This window comes from Typopeltis vanoorti, chromosome 23, assembly GCF_054136105.1.
Source record: "Typopeltis vanoorti isolate ZY-2024b chromosome 23, IOZ_Tvanoo_1.0, whole genome shotgun sequence".
Lineage (NCBI taxonomy): Eukaryota > Metazoa > Arthropoda > Arachnida > Uropygi > Thelyphonidae > Typopeltis > Typopeltis vanoorti.
This window is the reverse complement of record NC_143571.1, coordinates 54,692,443-54,718,997: the sequence shown is the minus strand read 5'-3', so window position 1 is coordinate 54,718,997 and position 26,555 is coordinate 54,692,443. Positions and strand designations below refer to the sequence as shown.

Below are 26,555 nucleotides of genomic sequence, written 5' to 3'. Positions count from 1 at the left end.
CAGACATCGAAATCTTTCAACATTCGGAAGTTCGTTGACTGTCCTGTGGCAAAGTTCATGAGAGGTTATATGAACACCAAAAGGAAGCTGAGCTATTTCTAATTAATAAGAAAAGTGATATGTCCCATTATTTCCAGGATAAGAAATGGGTAGCCAGGCTGGCATATTTCAGCGATATATTTTCTTACATAAACGAGTTGAATTAAGGTTCAGATACAACAAAATTTAATGCTTGAAACAAGGTCAAATCATTCAAAAAGAAACTCAAACTCTGATTTAATATGATTGCAGAAAGAAATAATGAAATGTTTCAGTTGTACTGAGATTCCATTATGGAAGCAGATGATTTCTATGCACACAATTCAGTATCAGATGTTGTTGAGGCCTACTTGAAGATGTTGTTGTTTGAAAAGTTTTATCCCGAACATGAGGATCCCCGGAGGCAAAATATGTGAACCCCTTTGTTGAACACAAAGAGACAGTCCTTTCCCATGAAGAAATCCTTTAACTTTAGAATTATCATCGGACAAAGGACTAGAAAGTACTTTTAATTCTATGAGTAATTCGAAATTCTTGATAAGAATGAAAAATGAATATCCAAATTTATATGAAATATCAATGAGATTTCTTCTTTGTTTTTCCACCACATATTCCTCCTTCCCGAGCCTACAGCACCCAACCCCCCGAGTTCCGAACTGGTAGGCCAGTTCTCCCTTGAATTCTGATGACTCAAATTTTGAAGACTCGACACTCAGGGTAGTCCCTGAGTTTCAAAACGTTTCAAATAAATTGACAAAAACCGTGACACAAAAACTTTACAAAAAAGCTTATCATTTTATATTATAGAGTAGATAAATTTTATAAATAAAATATTATTTATAAAATTATAAATAATTAAATTATTTATGAAATACTTTATATATATATATATATTATAAATAAATAAATTAATTAATTTTCTGTTAACTTTTCTTCTATTAAAAACTGCCCGGCACGTCAGAAACTTGATTTGCAAATTTTTGGCATGCACCGGCACATCAACAACTCGATTTGTAACCTTTTGGCATGTACACATAAAAAGGTTCGCCACCACTGGACTATAATATTAAAAAAAAAAAAAAAAAAATTGTATGGAATCTCTAGAAAATCAAGCACTTAACACTATTAACACACAAACCAACAGTCTGACCTGCTTATTAGGCCTGGGGTAGTTTGAAAACGTTCCATATTTGGTCTCCAGAGCAGGGTTTCCAGACTATGTAATAATTAAATGAAAAATACAAAAAAAAAAAATATATATATATAAATAGATATATATATTATATTATATTTATGGCTATTTAGCCTATTTTTGTTTAGAAGTTCTCTTTTTTATAATGTCATTGACTTTTTATTCAAATTTTAGGGCATTACTGATGTTTTATATAGACAGATATATGAATAATATATAGGAGGAATAATTTAGACATAGCTTTATAGGATGTTGCTGGCTCTCTTCTTATTCAGTGGCATCCTGGCATGTGGCAGATATACACTCATCTGCTATTAAAGGAAGGAAGTATGATTGAAAGGGGAGGGGGGTTGGAAAATGTGGGGATAGAGAGATGTTGGAGAATTATTGGTGAGGCAAGGGGTAAGTGAACGTTTTTGTAAAACCAGGTTTTTTTTTTATATTATTAAAGGTGGGCAGAGAATATTTTGGGAAGGGGGGTGAAAATATAAATTTTTGGGGAAGGGGAAGGATATGATGAGATAAGATCATGGGTGGGAGTAACAGGGTGTGAGCTGTTTCGACAGTGCATCGTCTTTGGAGCTTGTGGAGGAAGTGGAGGCTATGTCATGCCGGCTTGGTGTTTCTGTCTTTAGTGTATCTGTGTTGTTTCTTATTGGTTGGAGTCCTGACCTAATTTTTATGTTATGGATCTTTCAACTCTCTGAGATTATGTAGGGATGGTGGACGTTTATTGAGTTTTTGTCACATTTTATGGTTTGTTTCCGATATTCTAAGCATTGTAACAATGCTGGGAGTTCTAGAATTCCATGTTAAGAATCAAAGAGAGTTCATTTTGAAGGGAGCTAATAACTGCCTTAATAGGAGTGGCAACATTCTTTTCACAAAGTAATACAATGCTAGCACGTCTATAGATTCAAAGAACTTTAATAGAGTGAAATTTTATCTTAAACTTCAGATAGATAGGCTTCCTCTGTTACTGCATCTTTTTTGGAAGGCTAGCTGGATAAGTCCCCTGGATAAACAGTTTCCACTTCCAGTACTGTTTAGCTTCATGCTATGCCTACTCTATATCTAATTAACAAACAGGTATTAATTAAGGCCTAGGTACTAGTTTAAGCTCATTAGATTTAATGGAATGAATACAGCACAGAGAAATAAATAAACATTGGTTTAATCATTCCAATATTTCATCTGTCACATAAACATCTTCAGGGATTTTAGTCAAAAATGTAGTTTTAACTAACACTGTTATTATGGTGGGTTTTGACATCACTTCTTTATTCACCAATCACCCTTTTTGACACCATCATCATCAAATTCCTGCCATGTACCCTCAAGGGGTGTACAGGATATGATAGTACTACATGAAAAAAATTACATCATTATTAATTTCCTATCTACAATTTTCCTCCAAATCAGTCTGTTACTTGTCAACACTCCAACATTATCAGATCTTATATTTCTATCGTCTAAAGCGCTTTGTACCCTATCAATCCACCTATATCTTGGTCTTCCTCTGGGTTGTTTTCCTGCCAGCCTGGCAGAGAACACTTGTTTTGCTAATCTTTCCACGCCCATTCTGTTTAAGTGACCATAACACCTGAGATTAGCTCTGCTAACGCATTCCTGGATGCTGACAATGTCAAGTTCTTTCTTAATATCCTTGTTTTTAATATGATATTGCCATTGATGCCATCTGCTCACATCTCTAATCTTTCTCAGGACTCTCATATCTGTGGTGTCTCTAGTCTTTGGTCAAGGGTTTTACTTCTTACCCAGCTCTCAGACCCATAAGTTAAAACTGGTCTGAACACTGTCTTGTATACAGCTAATTTAGTGTTCCGACTAATTTCTCTCTTATTCCATACGAATTTATTCAATTGACTTCCCACCATACCAGCTTTGCTGATTCTGTTGTCTATTTCTATATTTAATTTACCATCTTCAGTAAAAATCGTGCCTAAATAGCTGAAATGTTTTACTTGTTCCACAGGTTCTCCATTCACAACACAGTTGACATTTTCAATGATTCTGCCTATTTTCATCGTCTTTGTCTTTTTATTGCTGACCTTCATACCATATCTATTACAACAGCTATTCAATTTAGTCAGAGAATCTTGCAGACTTGTAGCAGATTTATTTAGAAGTATAACATCATCTGCATAAAGCAAAGAGCTGACATTAACATCCCCAATTCTGATATCATGTTTAATACCACTTTCCTTCATAATGTAATCCATATAGATAATGAATAACAGAGGGGATAATGTACATCCTTGTCTCACACCAGATTTAACATTAAACCATCTTCCTGTACTTCCAACAATTCTAACTGCTGACTTACAACTCAAATAAAGACTAAGTATTGCTTGATATAATGCCCCATTGACACCATATAACTGCAGCGTATTGAATAGCTTCTCTCTTGGCACCTTGTCATATGCCTTTTCCAAATCGACAAAACTTAAATACAGATCTTTGTTATATTCCCATGCTTTTTCGACTATTTGTCGTAAAGTGAAAATCTGATCCTGACAGCCTCTATTTGGCCTGAATCCAGCTTGTTCTTCACCAAGCTTTTCTTCCACAATTCTTCTCAACCGTTTCTCAAGTATACTTGCATAGATCTTGCCAGGAACACTCAGTAGGGAAATACCTCTGTAATTCTCACATGCAGTTTTATTTTCCTTTTTATGTATGGGTACTATGAGAGCTCTATTCCAATCATCGGGAATTCGTCCCTCTGTCCAGGCTTTCTGAACTATGCAGTGCAGCCACTGTAAGACTCTTATACCACCATACTTCAGCATTTCTGATGAAGATCTTACCAGTTTTTTTATTTTTTGTTTCAGTCACCCCATTATGTCGATCTGGTACTTATCTAATTCCTCAGCTAGCTCCATTTCTTTGCCATTCAGGCTTCTTACGTTGATAGTACCGATCTTTAACTCTGGTGATGTTGAGTTGGGGTTTGTTTTCAGATTTGTTCCAGTAGCTGACTTTTCGCTGTTCACCCTGGTTCCCTGGCGAAAACAACAGGGGCCTTGTTTAACCGGGCGACGCCCCAGCCGGCATGAAATTTTGTCATGTTGTACCATCATTTTTTATTTTGGTTTAACCAATAACAATACAATTTGGTCGACTAAATCCCAAATTGCCAGCCCATCGTTCGTTCAGCCTAGTAGATACCCAACAGGGTGCATCACGAGAAGGTGAGGATTGGACATTAGGTCAGAAGACCTGGTCAGTTCTCTGCATTCCTTTAAAGGCTATGTGGAGGTCTCCTCTCAGTTATACAGCTTTGACCCTTGAGCACCCCTTTTTGACACTTTATCTTTAATTAAAAATCCCCTCTCCCTCAACATGTCAATCACTTAAATTTTGTGTTGCCGCACTAGGCAGGATGCCACTAATACTCTGGCCAATTTCTATCTGGAGCATTTTGAAAAACATTCTTTTGATACTGCCATTCTCAAATCCTCTATCTAGCTAATATATAGTCTGCATTTTAAAATTGTTTAGGCACATGATATTCAACATCAGCACCAAGAATTCATTTCACTATACAAAAAATAAATTAACAATAACCTGCCTTTTCTGGACATCACACATCTTCTCAATGGCACTCATTCTTTCACGGTTTACGGAAAACATACCCACAAGTGCACAAACTTCCCTTGCCCAATAATATGATATTATCAATACCCTTGTCAGTACAGCCTTCAACTTCTGTTCCAACCAGACTTCCCTCACAGCTGAACTCTCCTTTATTTGTCATACTTTCCTACCTAATGGCTAAAATGCCAAAGAAAATTAACAAAATAGTTGTTCCTCACATCCCTCTCAACATATAGATTATAGTAATGATAGTACTGTTTATTCTCTATATCTGAGTTACTTCAGAAAAAAATAGCCAGAACTTTAAAGAAATATAATCTCTGCACTGATTTCAAAACTTTGAAAGTGGTAGCCCTTATCTGTTCTCTTAAAGAACTGTTCGCTCAGCTCACTGTTTCAGGTGTTTACAAGGTTTATTGCTTGCAACTGTCATATTATAGATAGCCTGGTAGATCTGCCAAACAGGAACATCACCTGTCATAATTATGGTCAGTGAGATCTAGGTTGTGTAAAAATTTGATGTTGCCAAAATAAATTATCTAAAATATCGACTTTTTACAGTAGGAATTTCCTGTATACAAATGTATATTTTGTTTTTCCATGTAAAGCTATCTGTATAAAGAGCAAAATAAGCCCAAAGGGAATTAACTTGCTCATTGTTTAAGAAGGATTGTAGAAGTATTGAAACCAAGAGCATTGCCCGAAATTCGGCATGTCTTTTGAAAGTTGTTTGCAAGTCCCGTTGCAGGTGACTCTCAAGGTCAATATTGAAAGGGTGCGGCGTGAATCAAAAAGAAGAGCCCGTAGGCAGGATTAAGGCGGTAAAGGGAGAAAGTAAGATTGTCAGCGAATATTCGAGAAATGTTATCCAGGATTCTAAAAACTACTAGCAAGACTCGCAAGGGATCCCAAAAACTTAGTCCAAGGTGCAGGGACTCTGGTGTTTAAAAGGTTTGGTTCGGAGATGAGAGAGCATCCTTTTCTTCATCCTGAGTGATCCATCCATGAGAGATCGAGAACGCGAGGTGCCATAAAGTTCTGGAGGGGAAGGCGGAGAGACCCGTCCACCGATGTCGTTCTAGTCACAGCCGAAGATATCTGGAGGCGATAGTTAAGGAGAAATCTTGCTGTGAAGGTCCTGAAGTCTAGTGAGTGCGACCTGACCTAAGCAGAAATTCTTCACCGGGCAGTTTAAGACGCCGGAACGCCTACCCTATATCCCGCCAGCTGCCGCAACTATTCATCAGTGCCCTGTATTGCTTTGAGGAGAATTCCAAAACACGGAACGGAGGAGAGAAACCCCACTCAAGCGCCAGAATAAGAAAAGAAGGATGGAAGACACATGCAAGATAGGAAGAGACTCATGTGAGTCTATATATATTCATTAATTGTTTGTGAATTAAGAAAAGAATTCCCTATTGAACTGTTAAATTGTCTAGTTTAAGGAGATAGTATTTAGAGTGTTAATATTTCTCGTAAATGTGTGTAATCGCTAATGAGTGAAGCATGAGCCCAGTTAATTTCCCTTGGAGAAAATATTGAGCTATTGAAATTTCTTCAATTAATTATATGTGAACTAATGATTGAATTTTATGATAGAGTATGTTCCTGCTATCATATCATTGGAATGTTTGAAACTCAATGAGGTGGATTGTATAAATATAATTGCTTAGATTATGATTAAGTGTTTGAAAGAAATGAGATTCTGAGAGATATATTTGTATACATGTATGCTGTATTTTGATTGATGCTAAATTAGGCATGTCAAGTGCAACTAACGATTTCATGTTATATGTATAACTCCCTGATATTTTTAATATAAAGTATGCTTGTTGAAGGTCTAACTAAGTAAGTGCGAGAGAATTTAATAGAAACCAAGTTGAGTGATTGAGAAAGACTAAGAATTACCTTAGTCTTTCTCAATCAGTGTAAAATTATTAGACCAGAAATTAAACTTATTGTTATTGTTGAAAAAAATAGTTGTCCGATTCAATCTTTTGCAATGCACTCATCCTAAAAACACTATTCGAACCTGATAGCGAAACCCCAATGATTAGTAGTGATTTAAGATAAAAGCGAGTAATTTTTGCCATGAGCAAACCTTGGATATAAGTGATTATTTGTTCTACTAGGGTATGAAACCTTTCTTTTGCCTATAGGGGAATTTCAGAGGCACAGTCTTCAATCAAATAAATATCTGGAGATCCCAGGCATAAGAAAGAATACTAAGGTAGAATAAAAAAAAAAAATACAAAATATTAAGATAAAATATTATGTTAAAGGAATAGTGCTGATAAAGATATTGTGTGATAAGATATTTATAATAAAATAAATAAAGAAGAAAAACCATTTATTACAATGGCACAGAAAACATCATTATTACAGTTGACCATACCTTGGATACTTTGCACAGAATAGAAAAAAAAAAAAACTATGCTTCACACAGTAGTACAAACTTGAAAGACTTTCTTTAGAATAGCAGCAGATTTAAAGAACTAGCCTAAAGATAGACTGGTAGATCTGCCAATACTGGAACATCATCTGTCATAATTATGGTCAGTGAGATCTAGGTTGACCATACCTTGGATATTTTGCACAGAATAGGGGGGAAAAAATAAACTATGCTTCACTGTAGCAGTACAAATTTGAAAGACTTTCTTTAGAATAGCAGCAGATTTAAAGAACTAGCCTAATAGCTAATCAGTGTTAATCTTAGGGCAGTATGACCACTTAATAGAATATGAGAAAAGGTTAGCCAAACAGGTGTTTGATGCCAATATGGCAGGAAAGAGGCCCAGATGATGACCCAAGGTCTAGGTGGATTGATTAAGTCAGAGGTGCCTTAGAAGAACAAAATGTTAAATATGACAAATTGGAGTGCTGATAAGTAATTGAGTAATTTGGAGGAAAATTGCTGATAAGAGATTAATAATAAACTTAATCATGTAGTGTGCCATTGTAGCCTGAGCACCCATTGAGGATACATATTAGGAAATTGATGATGACCTATTCTATATAAATATCATTGTATAACTTCCCAAGATTTGATCATCACTATCATTATGAACTACTGCCTGTTGGTTTGCAATGCCTCCTTCACTATCTTCTTCCATCCTCTTTCCCAAGATTTGGGAAAAATTTTATATCTCCCATCCAACAGTCATTACTAGCCAAACAGCACCCATAGAGGGCACACCTTGTAGGACTTTAGACATCTAGTCTAACTTCCTCCACTTATTGTTTTACATTTGTTATTATAATTTTTATATTGTATACCTGAAGATGTCTCTGTGACAAAGACATAATACTGGAATGCTTAACCAGTATTTAATTATTTCTCTGTGCTATGTTTCCTTTGAACCTAATTATCATTGTAAACTGGCACTGTGAAATAATTAAACACTGGTTAAGCATTCCAGTATTATGTCTTTGTCACAGAGACATTTTCAGGAACACAATATAAAAATTATAATAACAAACATAAAACAATAAGTGGAGGAAGTTAGACTAAATGTCTAAAGTGCCCTCTATGGGTGCTGTTTGGCTAGTCATTCCTCTTGGGAGTTACTTATTGCATTTTATTTATTTATTTATTTATATATTTTTTAAATCCTATAACAGCAAATTTGCTTCTACATTATGCAGCAATTTTTAAATGTTAAGTAATTACTGGTAGTTAGTTGTAGATGTCGTGATTTGTGAGTGGTTAAAGTATATAGCATAGCATAACATAGTTTTTCTTTTTATTCTTGACATTTTTTGAAATTTGTGAAATTCAGTACTAACTAATTCATTTATTGATTAGGAGGCAGATAACTTTGATCTCCGACATTTGGAATTTCTTACTCTAGCCCAACATGATTATCTTAAACCTGGTTGCTTAAAATATTTGTATCTGTATCATCATATATCGTAAGTACTGTCCGCCATGTATGTATGTTTAATCATTTTATTATAATGTATGTTTTTTTTTAATCCTTTTAGAAATAGTATTGCATCAAATGAATATCTTTATTGCCAAAATATAAAAATAAGCTTTTTAGAAGAAATTTCTCTCTCTCTCTCTCTCTGTGTGCGTGCGTGCGTGCGTGTTCTCTAACATTTCTTTTAACTTGACACTAGATTTTTCTTTTCAGCTATTAAATCTAGATAGATTTCCTATATACTATTTAGCATTATTTTATGCTTTATAAGTCATGTTTTTATTATATATGCATTAACACATTTTCAAATTGATAATACAGAATTCTATAGTACCACAGCACATTTTACATTTTTTGCATGGTCTTTCTCTTATACATAAATGACTTTTTCTCACTAACCTCAAATGCTGTCCATAGTTTTGCTGATTAACATACAATTTGTTTCTCTTATTCATTTGGCAAACATTTGGTGCATATATTTTGAGAATCAAGATCTTCCATAATCATTGCCACACATATCTGTTTGTGATTTTTTAATTAGGGAGAAATTTTACTTTTGCTGAAGACACCACATCTTATCTATGCAGCTGCTAATCCTACCCAATAATCAGAAATCTCTCACATCCAACACATATACTGATTCACTCCAGTTATTTTCTTAGATATGCATTTCTATTTTTTCTATAGATATTTTCATGGTACTCTTCTGCTGAACTGGTCGTCATAATTTTTCCATAATTTTAATTTTTCTTTAAGGTTGTAAATGCAGGAGCAGCTGATTGTTGACATCAGTATATTCAGCTTTCAATATGCAACCAACTGCTTATCCTCTTCCATCATTACTTGTCTTTGGAATAATATTCCTCACGCTCTTTTTCCTGAAAACTATAACCTTCATCTGTTCAAGAAACATATCAGCAGTTTTCTTCTGGAGTTATTTAAAAAAAAAAAAAAAAAATCTAAAGTTTTACTTTATCATCTATTCTTATTGTGTCAGTGGACTCCTCGAATTGTGTAAGGGTCAAAACTAGATACCTGGGAGGAGATGTCAACTTTTCTGGAAGAGACATCCTTACAGAAAAGTTGTCTGCAAGGATAGAAAAATCAGAAATCCATGGTGGATGCAAGAAGTTAGAGGCAGTCCTTGAAAGAAGAAAGCATATTGAAAGTAAGTCAATAGATGCCTCAAGAGAATACAGAGTGGCATGTTTAAAAGTACCTAAGAAATCATTGATAGACTTTGGCAAAGACTTTTAAGATTATAGAAGATAAATATCAGGAAGGTGCCAAATCAAAGGCTACTGAAAAATATTAGAAATGGAGTAAAGTAAAAGGAATCAGAGATGATAAAAGAAATATGAAAACTTAAACTAAAGCTTTCCTGGATATCTGGAGTAAATACTTTGAAAAGCAGTGATAGAACAGTGGTAAAAAACATTCAAGATGAATACAATTAAGAATACATATCAGTACTTGAGATAGAAAAAGCCATCAAAATATCCTGAAATGTGTGAAGGCAGCTGCAGTAAATGATATCTAACCAGAAATGCTGAAGTATGGAGGTATAAAAGTTTTACAGTGGCAGAAGGGAAATAAAAGTATAGGGTGTAGTAGGTATATACCATAATAAAGGTATAGAGAAATAAAATAATCTTAGAATTACAGAAGAATTTCTCTGATAAATGTTCAGATAAGATTTATGCCAGCATACCTGAGAAGAGGCTAATAAAAATTCTGGAAGAGAAGAACAAGCTGGTTTCAGGCCAAATAGCAATTGTAGTTGGCCTCAAGTATCAGATTTTCATTTTACCAATGAAACTTTGATACTTGAGAAATCATCAGAATATAACAGGGATCTGTACTTTAGTTTTGTAGATCTGTAAAAAACATATTACAGAGTTCCAAAAAAAAAAAAAAAAAGCTGTTCAGAACCCTACAGGTAAATGGAACATTATATCAAGCAATACGTAGTCTTTATTTAAGTTGTAAATTAGCATTCAAAATTGAAAGAAGTATAAGTGGGTAGGTATGTAAAATCAGGTGCAAGATAAAGGTGCACTCTGTCTCTACTCTTATTCATCATTTATGTGGATCATGTTATGAAAGCAAGTAGCATTAAACCTGATATTAGGATCAATCTTAGAGCTGCTCTTTGCTTTATGCTGATGATGTACTCCTAAACACATCCACTGCATGTCTCCAGATCACTCCAACTAAATTGAATATCATTTGTAACAAATTTGGCATTAAAATGAAAAAAGACCAAAGCTATAAAAATAAGTAGGAATATGGGGAACGTCAATTGCACTCTCAATGGAGAAGCTGCAAAACTAGTAAAATATTTCAGCAATTTAGGCACAATTTTTAGTGATGATGGCAAACTAAATATGAAAATAATAAATTTAGTTTTATCCTTTATCCAAGTGTGAGCAAACAAAGTTTGCACCTGAAAGTATCTTCAGGACTGGGGTCAGGTAGTACAACACCGGGCACAAACTTTGTTTGCTCACACTTGGATAAAGGATTAAACTAAATTTATTATAGTCTAACCAAGTGAAAAATAAACTTTCAATAAATATGAAAATATACAACAAACTTAGCAAAGCTGGTATGGTGAGGAGTATTTATATGGAATAAGAATGAGAAATAGCCAAAACACCAAAGCAGCAGCATACAAAAGAGGTAAAATGGCTCAACATGCAATATATAGAGTTAGCAGATAGGTTTAACCACTTTATCTTGCTTTGTCTTTATTTCTTTACTTAAGTGAAATGTCGTAAACGATTGCCTGCTGCTATTTTTTTCTACCAGATACTGTATTCTTATTCTCTATAGTCTAACAAATTCATTTGTTTTACCACTGCACCAGTTAGACTAAGTATTGAGTGTGAGATTATAAGATTTTTAACCAAAGACAAAGCAGATATTGTTAGTCTCCGCTTATCTTAATCCTTATCTTTAACTAGTTGTGGCTTGATTATTGATCACTTAAACGTTATCTTATGCAGGTTTGAAATTTTCAGGATAGTGCATTGACAGAATCATTCCAGTGTGTTGTTCACACACCGTTTAATTAAGTGAAAAAATAATATTTACAGTTTGATTCATATTAACATATATATATGTAGGAAGATTGATTTACTCAGTTGATATGCTTTTTAAAAAAATTGAATGACTAGAAACTGAGAAAAATGAAAACAAAGTTTCTTAACACAACTAGTTTCATCTTGTATCAGCCTTCTTCAGGTGCACATTAAAAAAGAAATAACCAGTAAAACACAGAGGAAATAATTGTAAACATCACAGAAAGTTAGTGTATATATATATATTCAACATTGAAGTCTGCACATTCAAAACTGTTCTCTCGTTGGCTTCATGGTTATTCAGAAAAAAACAATTGACAAATTCCTATTAAATCCATCCGCTCGCAATAATGAAGAGACCAATAGGGTGAAAGGTAATATTTCTATACCATACATAAGCTCTGTCTCACCCAAATTGGCCAAGGTTCTTAGGAAATACAACATAAGAACTTTATTTACTTCTCTTCCGAAAATCCACTCCTTAGTGAGCCGTCCGAAACCTAGACATCACAACCTTAAATATCCCGGTTTTACCAAATTTGGTGTAACTGTGATATACCATACTTTGGGCAAACAGAGAAATCGATCGAGTTACGCATTGAAGAACATGAAAGAAATGTCAGTTACAGGAGAACGCTAGCCAGTGCTTTGTCTAGTCATGTTCTGTTCTCGGCCAATTCTAATGAAGAAAACCTTAGCCATAAGTCCTATGGGACAAGTATAATAACATTTCCTGTTGTCACGATGAATTAGAAAGAAAGATAATAGAATCAAGATAAATCATTCTCAACCCCTACATCTCAACAACAACCTGAGTTACAACCTTTCAGACTGTCATTATGCTACGATCAAATACTGGCATTCGCGAGATGCTATACGCATGCATACACCCAACAATGAAGCCAACGAGAGAACAGTTTTGAATGCGCAGACTTCAACGTTTAAACGTTGAATATATATACACTAATTTTCTGTGATGTTTACAATTATTTCCTCTATGGTTTGCTGGTTATTTTTTTTTTAATGTACACCTGAAGAAGGCTGATACAAGCTGAAACTAGTCATACTAATAAACTTTGTTTTCATTTTTCTCGGTTTCTAGTCATTCAATTTAAAAAAAAAATATATATATATATATACATACATACACAGTTTATTATACTTCTTGTGTAGAGGCTTAAGTGCTGTGAGGACATTATGTTGGAGGTTTAATGGATTTTTTACAACACTCAAAAAGAATTAAAATAGAATTTAATACTTTCTATATTTCGTCCTGGTCACTAGGACATTTACGGGGATTACAAAAACAATTAATGTAACATGCACACAAAAACTTACAATACTAAGCCCAACCACGTGGGTGACACTAAAGTCCTATCTAGGTGGAACGCCCTCTAAGGGCGGTAGTAGGTGGCCTGGAATGTAAGGTGGGACCTCTGGTGATGAGTGTTTCCCAAATCTTCGGAAGTTTAATGCAACCGTATTTATTAAGATTTGGTTGGTTTCTGAGAGCTGCTGCTGCTTCTAAGAAAAGTCTCTCTTTCTTGAATTTGCTGTGGTGGAGCATGGTGGTTTTCTTCCATGATACTCTGTGGGTGGTGTCCAACACATGGTCAGCCAAGCCTGAATGGCCATAGTTGTGTTTAACGATGTACGACTTGTGTTCCTCCAGGCGGATGGATGCTGATCTGCCTGTCTGTCCAAAGTACGCAAGCTTACAGGAACAGGGTACTTTGTAAACTCCAGGCAGAGAGAGAGAGAGAGGAGGGAGCTGATCTTTTGTAGACCGGATAAGGGTAGCAAGTTTGCGGTAGGGCTTATATGCTGTGTGTAGGTTATACTTTTTTAGTATCTTGGCTATTTTTTCCAAAGTGCCACGGATGTAGGGCATGGTGATGGCATTTTTAAAATCTTGTTGACGAGAGGGACGGGGAATGGGGAAGGAATTGATTATTTTTTTGATACTGTGTTCGCTGTAGCCATTGGAGAGGAAAGTTCTGTGTATGTGGTTAAGCTCAGTAGTGAGGGCGGTTCCACTGGAACAAAGATTGTGGGCTCTCTTGGTAAGAGTTTTAATGATGCCATATTGTTGCGAGGGGTGGTGGTGGGAGAGTTTGTGAATGTATCTGCCTGTGTGTGTGGGTTTTCTGTATACAGTGAAGGCAAGTGTATCATTAGGCAGGCGTGTGACTACGGTGTCTAGGAAGGGTAAACAATTGTTCTTTTCCTTTTCCATAGTAAACTGGATTCTAACGTGTCTGGGCCATGAGGCCAAATAGAGAACACATCATCTACATATCTTAGCCAGATAGACGGTTTGAGTGGGGCTGAGTCTAAGGCTCATTTTTCGAAATCTTCCATATAGAAATTGGCAAGGGGGGGTGAGAGGGGGGAACCCATGGCGGTTCCCTCTATCTGCTTGTAGATTTTGTTCTTCCAAGAGAAATACCCAGAGTTGATGGCAAAGGAAAAGAGATCTAAGATGTCAGAGGGAAAAACGTTTTCTAAGAGAGATAAAGTGTCAGTTAAGGGAATATTGGTAGCAGCTCTCAGAAACCAACCAAATCTTAATAAATACGGTTGCATTATACTTCCGAAGATTTGGGAAACACTCATCACCAGAGGTCCCACCTTACATTCCAGGCCACCTACTACCGCCCTTAGAGGGCGCTCCACCTAGATAGGACTTTAGTGTCACCCACGTGGTTGGGCTTAGTATTGTAAGTTTTTGTGTGCATGTTACATTAATTGTTTTTGTAATCCCCGTAAATGTCCTAGTGACTAGGACGAAATATAGGAAGTATTAAATTCTATTTTAATTCTTTTTGAGTGTTGTAAAAAATCCATTAAACCTCCAACATAACAGTTTATTATAATTCTTTGTTATTTTCAATTCTTCCTAATTCAAACTTAGTTCTAATTTACTTCCTTAAAGCTAATTCACAATCTAGAATATCCTGAAAGTCATATATATACACAAACTGACAATAAAGCATACCTTGAGTATGCTTAATTCAATATCAATATACATCATCTTACCGTACCAATAAACAGACACACTTGATGTACATTCTTGTTTGGAATTATCACATAAGTACTTACAATTCTTGTTCAGCACTGCCCTTTACATGAATCTTTTGTTCATATGTACGTGCTCCTTTTTGTCCTCCTTTCCTTCTGCTGGCTCGTTCTTGATTTCCTGCAAAATTTCTGCTTTCTCCGAGACGTCGATTATTCTATGCCCTAACATGGTAGCAGGTGAGAGATTCAGAAACTTAAGACCTACAACTCTTCTCTCTTGATTACCGACCTCAGACCTTATGTGGTAGTGGACCCAGGTAAGAGAAGATGAAAAACCCTAAGACTCCCAGACCTCAGATGTTTCTCTTTCAATTACCACAATGGACCTTGTGGTGGCAGACCCTGGTAAGAGAAGGTGAAAATCCTAAGACAAAACCCTTCTTGATGTCTCTTTATATAGACCTGGACCTCCGTTATACACATTCGCATCTCTCAAAACTTCCTTATATGTTCATGTATTCACCTTCGGACCATGATGACGTCATACTTCACACATCTTTTGAAATTGCCATATATATGTTAATTCTTAGAATTCTTCACTATTCTTAGAATTAGACTTACTAATTAGACACAAGTTAACAGCGTTACATGGTGATGTCATGCACCACATTATTTTAACAAAGGTTCATGGTTAATTTATTACAAATACAATATTATTACAGACAGAATTTGACATTTTCTTTAAGTGCAATCTCCTTAGAAAAATATGTAAAAGCAAACATGATAAGTTACATAGTTAAATATCACGAGAGATTTTACACACACACACACACACATATATATATATGATGATCTAATAAAGAATATAAAAAATGTGATGATTGGTTTCCTTTTTCAAGAAAGTATATATATGCAAAACTATAAACTGACAGTATATTTTTTAAAAATTTGAAAAAATTAGCAAAAATTTAATGAAAATTATATTTTTTGGTAACCTGATCAAAATCAAAAAAATGATTAAACACAAATCCTGTGCATTAAAAAAAAAAAGAAACTTGAAAATTATAATTAAAAAAAATTGAATGAAAAAGATGTGAAAGACTGCACTCATAGAGTATATATAGATGTACTTGCTTTGCCGATTTTGGGACATTTAAACAATCTTTATTGTTAAAAATGAATTTTACTGAAACAGCCACATGTTCACTTTTTTTTAGGTTGTTCAGTAAGACAAAATTGGTATTAAAATTATAAACTTTTTAGATTCATTTGTTTTACTTTTGTTTGAAACTGATTCAGTAGCATCACTTTTCCTTTTTCTTTTTTTTTTTATGCATGATAAGTAAGTAAATAATTCACCATAGTTATTAAAATTCACTTTTAATAATAATTGAGATTAAAAATTAAAATTAGTATTAATTAAAAACCTACCTTCAAAAAAATTGTTCAAATGTTCCAAAATCCCAAAACAGACAAAGCAAATATATCTATATACACTGAGTACAGCGCCTCTTAAATGAGAGCATCATGTGCAACATGACCATAGAATGCATGTCTTTTCACTTTAATGCTACCTATGTGATATCTTGTTATCTTGCATAAAAAGAGATTAAAAAAGGTGAAGATTTGTTCTTTCTCTCTAATTGGCAACAAAAACAAATCTAGCTAATACATAAATATTCTAAAAAGTGGGCTTTAAAATATATTGAGTTCAGATCTCTTTTTCATATTTATTTATTCATATTTATCCTCTCAAGAAATCATGATAGTCATGGCTTGACTTCTTGTGGGTTCAGTTCTTTACTCTAATAGGCAACATCAAATGTCACTTGTTTCATTTAGAGGAAGGAAGAGAAGGGGAGAAATTCATTTGCCTTAGGAAATCATGGTCAAGCAGATTTAAGTGATTTTTTTTAATGTGTTGCGAAGAAAAAAAAAGCATAGTAATAAATATCATGGTGAGTGGACGTCTACTGTAATACAGCTGATTTTTTTTTTTTTTATTAGAATTGATGTTGAAATGCTATGATATATTATTCTGTAATGTACTAGGCAGAACTGTAAATCGAATATTCAGTTTCTGTAAAGAGTTCTCTTTTTGGATTTGAGAGCTATATCTAAATAAAGTGTTTTTCAGAAAATAAAAACTTGTATGAAAATAAAAATATGAATCTTAATTTTTGATTTTTAATTTTATAGTGGTCAGAAGGCTATGTTTGGACTTTTTCTGCCACCATCTAAGAAAAGTGTAATTTTTGTTCTGGACACAGTACGAACTAATCAAATGCCTAATATGGGAGCATTGTTCAGTGCAGAAAGAAATGCAAGGTAGACACAACCTTTCAATAGTAGGAAAATAATCAGCATTCCAGATATGCTTTTGAAAACATCATGATAGATATTTTCATATTTTTACTGTATATTATACCTACTCATGTTTTGGTGATAATTTCTTTTATACTTGTTTCAGAATTACTGGAGGAACTGAGGAGGATATGTTACCTGAAGCTGGTTATAATTTTGAAATTTTTGTTGAAACGGATGTTAGACAAGTATATCGTTCTCTGCAACGGAATTTATCTCTATATAAAGATGAAAAGCGGGGACCTACAATGATTGCTATACAGTCTACCCACAGTAGGTTGCATTGTGCATTCATTCATTATAATATTTGTGAAAAGGTTTATTATTCAGAATTTTTTTTATTTGGGATAGTCTCTCCCTTTTTCTCTCTCTCAAACAATTGGTTTAAAATTTATCATAGGAGATTGTGTTTCCTCTAATTGTAAGGAACTTTATTCTTTACAATTCTGGTATATTATGGGTGGTGCATACTCTTGGGGTGAAAATTATGTCTCCTTTAAAACCTTAGTTAGGCATATGTGCATGTATGGAGAGCTTTGGTCTGGGAAAAAGAAAAAAAAGAGAAAAGAAAGGATGGATTTGTGAATATTTACTATAACATGAAATACACTAAAATACGTGAAAAACTTATTTCAAAATAATGGATAAGTGAAATGTTTCTGAGACTTTTCATTGATCTCATATGTGTTTTTCTTCAATTCTTTAGCCCCAAGAAAGAAAAAGACTACTTTTGGAGTTTATTTCCAAGGAAATCATGGCTAATCCTAAAATATTAGAAACCCTTATTTTGTTTTTGAAATTCACCTGAAATAAAAAGCAAAGAAGGTGACTCACTTAGTAAGGGTAGCAAAAGTGCAGTGTGAGCAGCAGTTAGCAAATGATGCTAAACAAAGTCCTAAGGAGGTTTTTTGATATGTGGCCAGTAGAAAGAAGAATGATTATGGGAGAAGAATGTTGGTCAGTGATAATAGGAGAAAGATAAACACCGAGCAGGATACAATAGAGGTGTTAAATGAGCAGTTCATTAAAGTATTCCCTCCTAGTTATTGTAACATAATGCAGAACTTGAGAACAGTGGACATGGGGAAATAAGGAACCAGTGATGGCGAGTGAGCAAGTGTATTTGAAGAATTGAGCAAACTTGATGTCAACAAGGTTTCATTCCCAGACAATTTTGCCATCTTTTCATTCCAAGGGAATGAAAAGATGGCAAAATTGTTCTGCTTCATAAAGGGGCTGATAAGACTGAGGCTTTGAATTATAGGCCAATTTCCTTGTCTGGAGCTGTGGTCATGTCTTGGAGGAGCTAATGAGGACAAGGATTCAGAACTGGGTGGACAGCAGTAGAATTCTCTTTAATTGACAGCATGGGTTTGTTAAAGGAAGATCGTGTTTTAGCAATCTGCTTACTTGTTATAACAAGGTGACAAATACATTGGACAAGTGGGATGCATAAACAGTATATTTAGATTTTGCAAAGGCTTTTGATAGATTACCACATGACACACTAGTAGTTAAATTAGAACAGATGGGGTTGGATAGTAGATTAGTGCATTGGATTGGAGATTGGCTGTCTAATAGGTATCAACAGGTTGTGTATGGATGAGTGGTATCCCAAAAGAGGGAAGTCACTAGTGGCATCCCAGGGGTCTGTTTTGCAGCCATTGTTGTTTTAATTTGTGTAAATGACATTGAAAAGGGCTTAAATGGTGATATACGGTTGTTTGCAAATGATGCAAAGTTGGGGAGAGTTATGAGAAGTATGGCAGATGTAGTTTCTGCAAGAGGACCTAAATAGCCTGTCTGAATGGGCTGGTATGTAGGAATGTTGGTTTAATGTTGCAAAGTGTAAGATTTTAAAATTTTGGAAACGAAGATGGGATGCAGAGTATAGGATTAATGGGGATATTTTGGAGGAGGTGGAGTTGAATGATTTGAGGATTTTGGTGGATATGGACTTGAAATTTCATTGACAATTTTGCTGATATTGTGAGGATGTTTTAATTCCATTGTACAAGACTGTGTTCAGGCTGTATATAGATTACTGTGCACAGATTTTTGGTCGCCAGGTTTTCAAAAGGTTGATGACATGTTGGAGAGGGTCCAGAGACGATTGACTAAGTTGGTTTCTGGTCTCTGGAATGTGGAATCTAAGGACAGATTGAGAGAATGCAAATTACAGAGCCTAGTGGATAGAAGGGAGACATGACTGAGATGTATAAGTTGGTAAGGGGTAATTACTGGATTAGCATGGATGAGATTTGTCATAAAATATTTGGAGACAGGGGAGAACAAGAGGCCATCCCTAGAAGTTGTATAAGGTGGGTGTGAGCAAGAGAGAGTGAGGAGTAGATTTTTTCCATGGAGAGTGGTGGGTGGTGAGCTGTGCATGTGAATGGGACCTCCCACAATAAGTCTCTTGACTCCATGGAGGTCTGTTGATGATGATAATAAGGAGAAATAAAGAAGTATTATACAAAAAATTTGGAAATATTACATTTCCAAACCCTGGTGATGTATTAGACTCTACTTGAGACTGAAATATTTAAGAAAGGTTATATATTACAGCACTTTGAATTTTCTTGCATAAATGAGGTGAAATGAAATGATTGTATCTGATTATTTTACAAAAGGAACAGCGACCGTGGTTTTTCTATATAAAATTTGATTTATTTTTGATGACTGAACTGGAGGTAAATGAGAATGGAAACTATCCTGTAAACAGTAATATTCAGCACCAGTATAGAAATAATTGCAAGTTTATTGAGTTTACTGTTAATTCAAGTACACATGCAACAATTTTCAAAACAATGTTTTAATAAATTCAAAATATAAGTAACAAATATAGGTCACATCCATTCATCATACTAGCAGATGCAAGTACGGTCTGTATTCCTAGAGATAATGGGGGGACGGGGGGGGGGGATGGAGAACTGCTGATTGCAATGAGTGCCTTTGTTTTCTTTTGATATTTTTGTAAATAGTATTGATGGTATAATTGTAAAATGAAATATTGCTAGATATTCATATATGCTTCTTGGTTAGAAAACAACCCATTTATGTGATACATAATATTTTTAAAAGCAAATGTTATATAAATAACTCAGAATAAGAAAACAGTTCAGATATTCGTTTGAAATGAAAATTTTAACAAAAAAAAACAGGAAACTGGCATACCATATATATTGACAAATGTGTCCTCCTGATGTCAAGGAACATGTTACATATGAATGTGTTAAAAACTCCCTCAGTCACTTTCTCAAATATGCTCTGTTTCTACATTATGCCTTTTTTTTTTTTTTTTTTTTTCATGCTTGCATGGATTCTGCTCTGCCCAGTCGGCCACCTTCGTTCTTCCACTTTCTTCTGTGTAAGAACACTAGCAGCCACTGGTCAACATCCATACAAAGTTCAGCTCTAAACCTACCATACAAAGTTCAGCTCTAAACCTACCATACAAAGTTCAGCTCTAAACCTACCATACAAAATTCTCATTATCTTCTTTGATTCCATCTGCCTCTGTTTTTCAGAATTGTCTTTCCAATAGCAGTTTTTGCCAATGAGTATAATATCCTAACTTTTGGGATGTATAACAACTAGGTTCTCGTTCCTGCACCGTGTGACTACCCATTAGGGGAAGCCAAAGCTGCTATCAATCAAACGCAAGTGATCAAACTAAAATGCTCCCAAATTCCTGCCCTAAAGGATCTCGCATGGGGCCAAGCCTAAAAATAATATCATTTAATATTGATGATTTTTCCAGTGTCAAACAAGATTTCAATGGAAATATTTGCAGAGATAATGACTGCAATATGCTCTGCCTGCAAGAAACTCACAGAGAGGAAGGCACTGCCAGACCTTACATCTATGGCATGAAACTCATCAAAGAGATATCCCATGATAAATATGTTATGGTAGTGCAATATTTACTAAAGAAAACTTAATTCCATCGTCCATTGACTCAACAACAGAAACATTGAGATTATTGCAATCACATTTAAAAATATCTCAATCACCCCAATTTATAAACTGCCAGAAGAAGCTTTCTTCTTCCCCAACATCCTTTTCAATAATAATGCATACATGGCTAATGTTGTATTAGGTGACTTTAACAACCATAGTATTAACTGGGGTTACATAAAGACCAAAGAAGATGGAGAACATGTTGAAAAATGGGCCAAAAACTTCTCTCTAAACCTGATACATAATCTGAAATTCCCTGCAGCTTTCAACAGTGGCAGGAAGCATGGCTATAACCCTGACTATAACCCTGACTATAACCCATGGCTATAACCCTAAAAAAAAAGGTTTTAAATCCCATTCTACATACTCAATATAGACCTATAATGCTTCAATTCAACCCCAACCATTATGCATAACATGGTCTCTTACAGATGACGATGTAATTTCAAAAATGCTGATTGGAAGGGTTTCATGGAAGATCTTGACCACTCCACAGAGCCAGTCCCACAAGAGTATCCCCAATTCATAAAAATACTGAGGAAAATCTCCACCAAACACGTTCCCTGAGGATGCTGCACAAACTATATTCCAGGTCTTTTCAATGATATACAAGACCAGTATGCTAATTACAACTTTACAATACCAACCCCCTTCTCAGAGGAGACTATCCATGCAGGAGAAAAATTATGCTCCGAGATATCAGAGGAAAGGCATTCCTCATGGAAAAAAGAAATAGAAGCCCTTGACATAACTCATAGTAGCAGAAAGGCATGGAACTTGATCAACAGAATTAGGAAGGATTTCACTAATTCAAATGAGCATCCACAGGTAACAGCTAATCAAATTGCTCACCAGCTGCTGCTGAATGGAAAATTCCCTAAAAAGCATCCAAGAAATAAGATATTTAGAACCCCAAGTGAAGAACAAAATATGATTAACTCAGATTTCATGATCACTGAACTCAATGCTGCATTTTTTATTATTTTAAAATTTAGAAAATCTTCAGGCCTTGATGATATCTATAATGAACAAATTAAACATTTTGGATCTAGGACTAAAGAGTGGTTATTAAACCTATACAACACTTGTCTCAGAACCCAAAGGATACCAACTATCTGGAAGCATGCTAAAGTGGTGGCCTTTCTGAAACCAGGGAAAACTCCAACCGAAGCAAAAATTTACAGACCTATATCACTACTCAGGAACCTCTTTAAACTCTATGAATGATTAATTATGAATCGGCTACAACCCCTAATCAAACCCCATCTTATTGCTGAGCAGGCTGGTTTTAGACCAGGCAAATTCTGTTCATCACAAATTTTCAACCTCATTCATTATATAGAAAATGATTATGAGCAAAAACTAGCTACAGGAGCAGTCTTTGTAGACCTAACTCAGCATACGATACCATAAACCATCTCAGAGTCAGAAATAAAATATATGGAATAACTAGAGACTGTCTCCTTGTCCTGATCCAAGTACTCTTGAAAAAAAAAAAAAAAAAAAAAAAAGGCAAAAGTTAATGCAAGAAATATACTAAGAAAGCTTACTTCCTCTAAATGGGGATGCAGACCCTAGCACACTGAAATCTTCTGCCTTGGCCCTTTGCTATTCATCTGTTGAATATGCCTGCCCTGTATGGGCCAGATCCTGCCATGCTGAAAAACTTGACTCAGCACTGAATGAAAGCTGCTTCTTAATTACAGGATGCCTGAAACCAACACCATTAAGAGACTGTATACTTTGACTGGTATTGCACCCTCTTTAATTTGAAGATCTGCATTCTCAGCTGACGAAAGAAGCAAACAAATGAATGGATGATGAGTGCCACCCACTATTTGCCAGACTACAGTGCCCCAAAGACTAAGATCCCGACATAGCTTTCTAGTAACTGTTGAACCACCTAAAAAGCCTCCAGAGACAATACTTCAATAATGGTTTGCACTATACCCTCAGAGTAATACTGGTATTCCAACAGCCAAATATCTTCCATGTGGTGCACACTTGGACCGGAATACTTGGAAAAGCCTCAACAAACTATGGATGATATGATGCTGCAAAACCTAATCAAATGGGGCTGCCTCACTGGGCCAGATAATTGTGTGAGGCAGCCCAATCCATGGAACACCTTCTTTCTTGCCCCCCTTCTTCAATTGCCTTGCACAAAAGAGGACCTTACATCCTGCAGAGAAAGAGTAGTTCATTGCACAAGATACTGGAGGAATATCTGACAATATTTATTGTATATAACAGCGTTTCCCAAACTTTTCCTACGGCGGAACACTTCACAAATCCTGAAATTTTAACGGAACACCTGGGTTATTTTGCAATGAATTAATTAATAATTATTAATTAATTAATAAAATACATTACAATATTAATAATTATGGCATAATCATAAAGAATATTATTACACTTATGTATACAGTGTGACATGTCAACAAATATAAAATTACATTAAATCAGTTATCAGTCATTGGACTAATGAAATCTTGTAGCATATTGTAGTTTCCTCAGGCCAACATCATTAAATTAATTTGTGCTGATTTTCATTGACATATTCCATTCTGATCACCAAAAATTTATAATATTATAAGTACTTACTCCTCCTTTTGTTCATCCTGGAGATCGCTTTGTAGGTGGATGACTCACTATCTGTTGCGTCACAAGCACCTTCAATAAGAGATTTCTTAATACCAAAATTAAACAAAGTCCCATGTCTCTTATTCATATTAAAATTTAGATGTGCAGGCCTATTACTTTTAAAAAATCATGGCACTACAGTTTCGAAACTTTCACCCTACAATACGAACTTGTGAAGAAAGTATTCAGTATTACTAGAGTTGAGAACCGGATACAGACTACCTTGATCTTCAATTTTAGTGGAAAAAATTTCTTTATACTTCCTTGCTGATTGATTGGTCACTAACATTTACAACACAAATGTTATTTCTTTCAGTTCCGAGAACAGAGGATATGCCGCCCATTGTAATCGGCTTGCAGGCAATTTTTATGACCGGTCATAAACAGTGGTATTCCCTTTCCCAAATGTTGAATGGTTTCGATGTGTGAAAATTAACGATACACAGATGTTAACAGGCATTCTGGGTCTGAGCTTTTCGACATATTCATGAATATTATTCTCCTCAGAATATTTCCACTATAAAATAGTTATTCATGAAAAATGCTTAGAAAACTAAAATGACAAATTCCAGGAGAACTTCTCGCAGAACACTTATTCACCTTCGCAGAACACAGTTTGGGAAACCTTGGTACATAACTTATATATATAGTTTCTTTTTTCTTCATATTTTACCTATTATTCCCTGTATAATTTACCTATTAAATTTAAGCTGTTCTCATTTGTAATGTATCCTAATTTGTAGTAAATAATGTTGTACCAATTACTTACTTACTACTGTACCACTTGTGTTTGGATACAAAATAAATAAATATTCCTTGCTTTTCAAGAAACTTGCTAGTAGTGGCACTGTTATGTTATAGGTTTCAGAACTTCTCTTGTGTGTGTGATTTTAAAAAAATCCCATATCCCTTGAGAGTCCGCGTGGTTATGCACTTCGCAACTATATGCCTGGGAAAGGAGTGTCCTGTGTTCGATTTCTGTTGTTGATGAAGACGATGGGAATCCCATCATTGACGTGAGAAGTTAATATCTTTCTCAGACATAGCCAGTCTTGAGCATGTACCACAGGGTTTTTTTTCCCAGTTTTTCTGGGGTTTTTCCTCCTGCAAACCGGCCCTGTGAACACATGCTTCTACAGACATAGGATACCTCCAGGAATAAGGAGTAACCAACCTATCCCGTAGGATTTCAGTTCCGAATGCCTACATGGTAAAATGTGTAGGTCTACTGTCGTGACGTGTTCTCTTGACGTTCGAATCTGCCATCTTGCTAAAAGTCACTTTCATAAAATAAAGGAAAACTAATTGCAAATTGATCACTGATCTAAGGGTAGAGAAATTTCTATTATACTGCGCCACTCTATCCTTAAATAAGCCTATATGAATTAGTAGGATCAATTCAAAATTAGTTAGCAGTCTTTTCATTCATTCAGGCCGAAGTATTTATTTTCTTTTTGGGATTCCCGCTTGATTCGAATTTTTGTGAACGGTGCAGTAAAAAGAAATTCAGGCAAACACAATATTTAAATTAACAAACAAAACATTTAATATATGGTTATATAACAAATACATGAATTTTACTTCTAAATATGACAACTCAGTCAAGTTAGTACATCAGGTCAAGTCATTCATATTAATTCAATCTTCCAAACTTTCACATACAAATTCTTAGCTTCTGGGTAATAAGGTTTTTACACTTAAATGAATATAACTGAACATTCAATCTATTTAGTTTTCACACATTTTTCAGTCATGCTACAAGTTCAAAATATTACAGGATCTAATAGTTGAAAATATCCTTCAAACAATTCTTATCTCCAACTCTCAATCACGAAGGGTTTCCACAGTTAAAGTTAACAATTCACCATGGTAGACCTTACCGAAAATGGTTCCTAGAACATCTATTATGTTGTGAGCAAACTTCTGGAATTCACTTATCACACTTAAAGAATAAAAACACATTTACAAAACTTATTCGCAGTTATACTTAAAGCACTATCAATTACGCTTCAGAATTCTTGACATCAATTAGGGCACTTCAACTATCGTTGTTACCACTCATAAATTAATTAAAACGCTGTGAGGTTCCTTTAGGGCAAATCGGAAATAAGCCACAATTCTAGAATAGCCGGGTTCATTCAGAATTCTTCCTTGAATGTTCAGCTTTTTGCTTTATCCAATTGTAGCATTAATTTCCTTTCTACAATTACTGCTGATTTCACTTTCAGCTAACTATAAAATTCGTTTCTTCCTTGCTCATTTATAAAAATTATCAACTTAACTCCTACCCTAAGAACCTTTTATTTACTTCTACTTTCCTAGTTTATCTCCTTGCTAACCTTTTACTTCCAAAATTCCGTTCCGACTCTCCTACTACGTATATATTTTTTCTTCTTATTTTGCCCACGCTCTCTTCACTCGCGCTCGTTATTTCACGCATCTCTATGACAACCGATAAACGTAAACATTCTCGCGAATGTTACATTAGGCTATACAACTACATTCAGTTATTACATAACGTTAAACTTTCACAAAAAAGAATAAATAGAATATTTGCATTTCAATAAGTGCGTAGTTAAATTACAAATACAAGTACTTACAATATTGACACAACAATAAATAAAATAACTTAATAATAATTAATACAGAATCTATTTACCATTAACACATTTCTTTGATTAAATAATTAAATAATTGATATAATAA

The 26,555-nt window shown here is 34.8% G+C and overlaps 1 protein-coding gene across 1 annotated transcript in view; it reads left to right on the top strand.

Annotated features, from left to right (window-relative positions):
* The window catches only part of PolE1 (DNA polymerase epsilon catalytic subunit 1), a 415,552-nt gene that overhangs the window by 274,077 nt on the left and 114,920 nt on the right, over positions 1-26,555 (top strand). Inside the window, exons 36-38 of the mRNA XM_090412775.1 lie at positions 8,658-8,764; positions 17,079-17,207; positions 17,350-17,516. Of these exons, the coding sequence (XP_090268901.1) occupies positions 8,658-8,764; positions 17,079-17,207; positions 17,350-17,516 (403 nt within the window). The remainder of the gene's footprint in view (positions 1-8,657; positions 8,765-17,078; positions 17,208-17,349; positions 17,517-26,555) is intronic.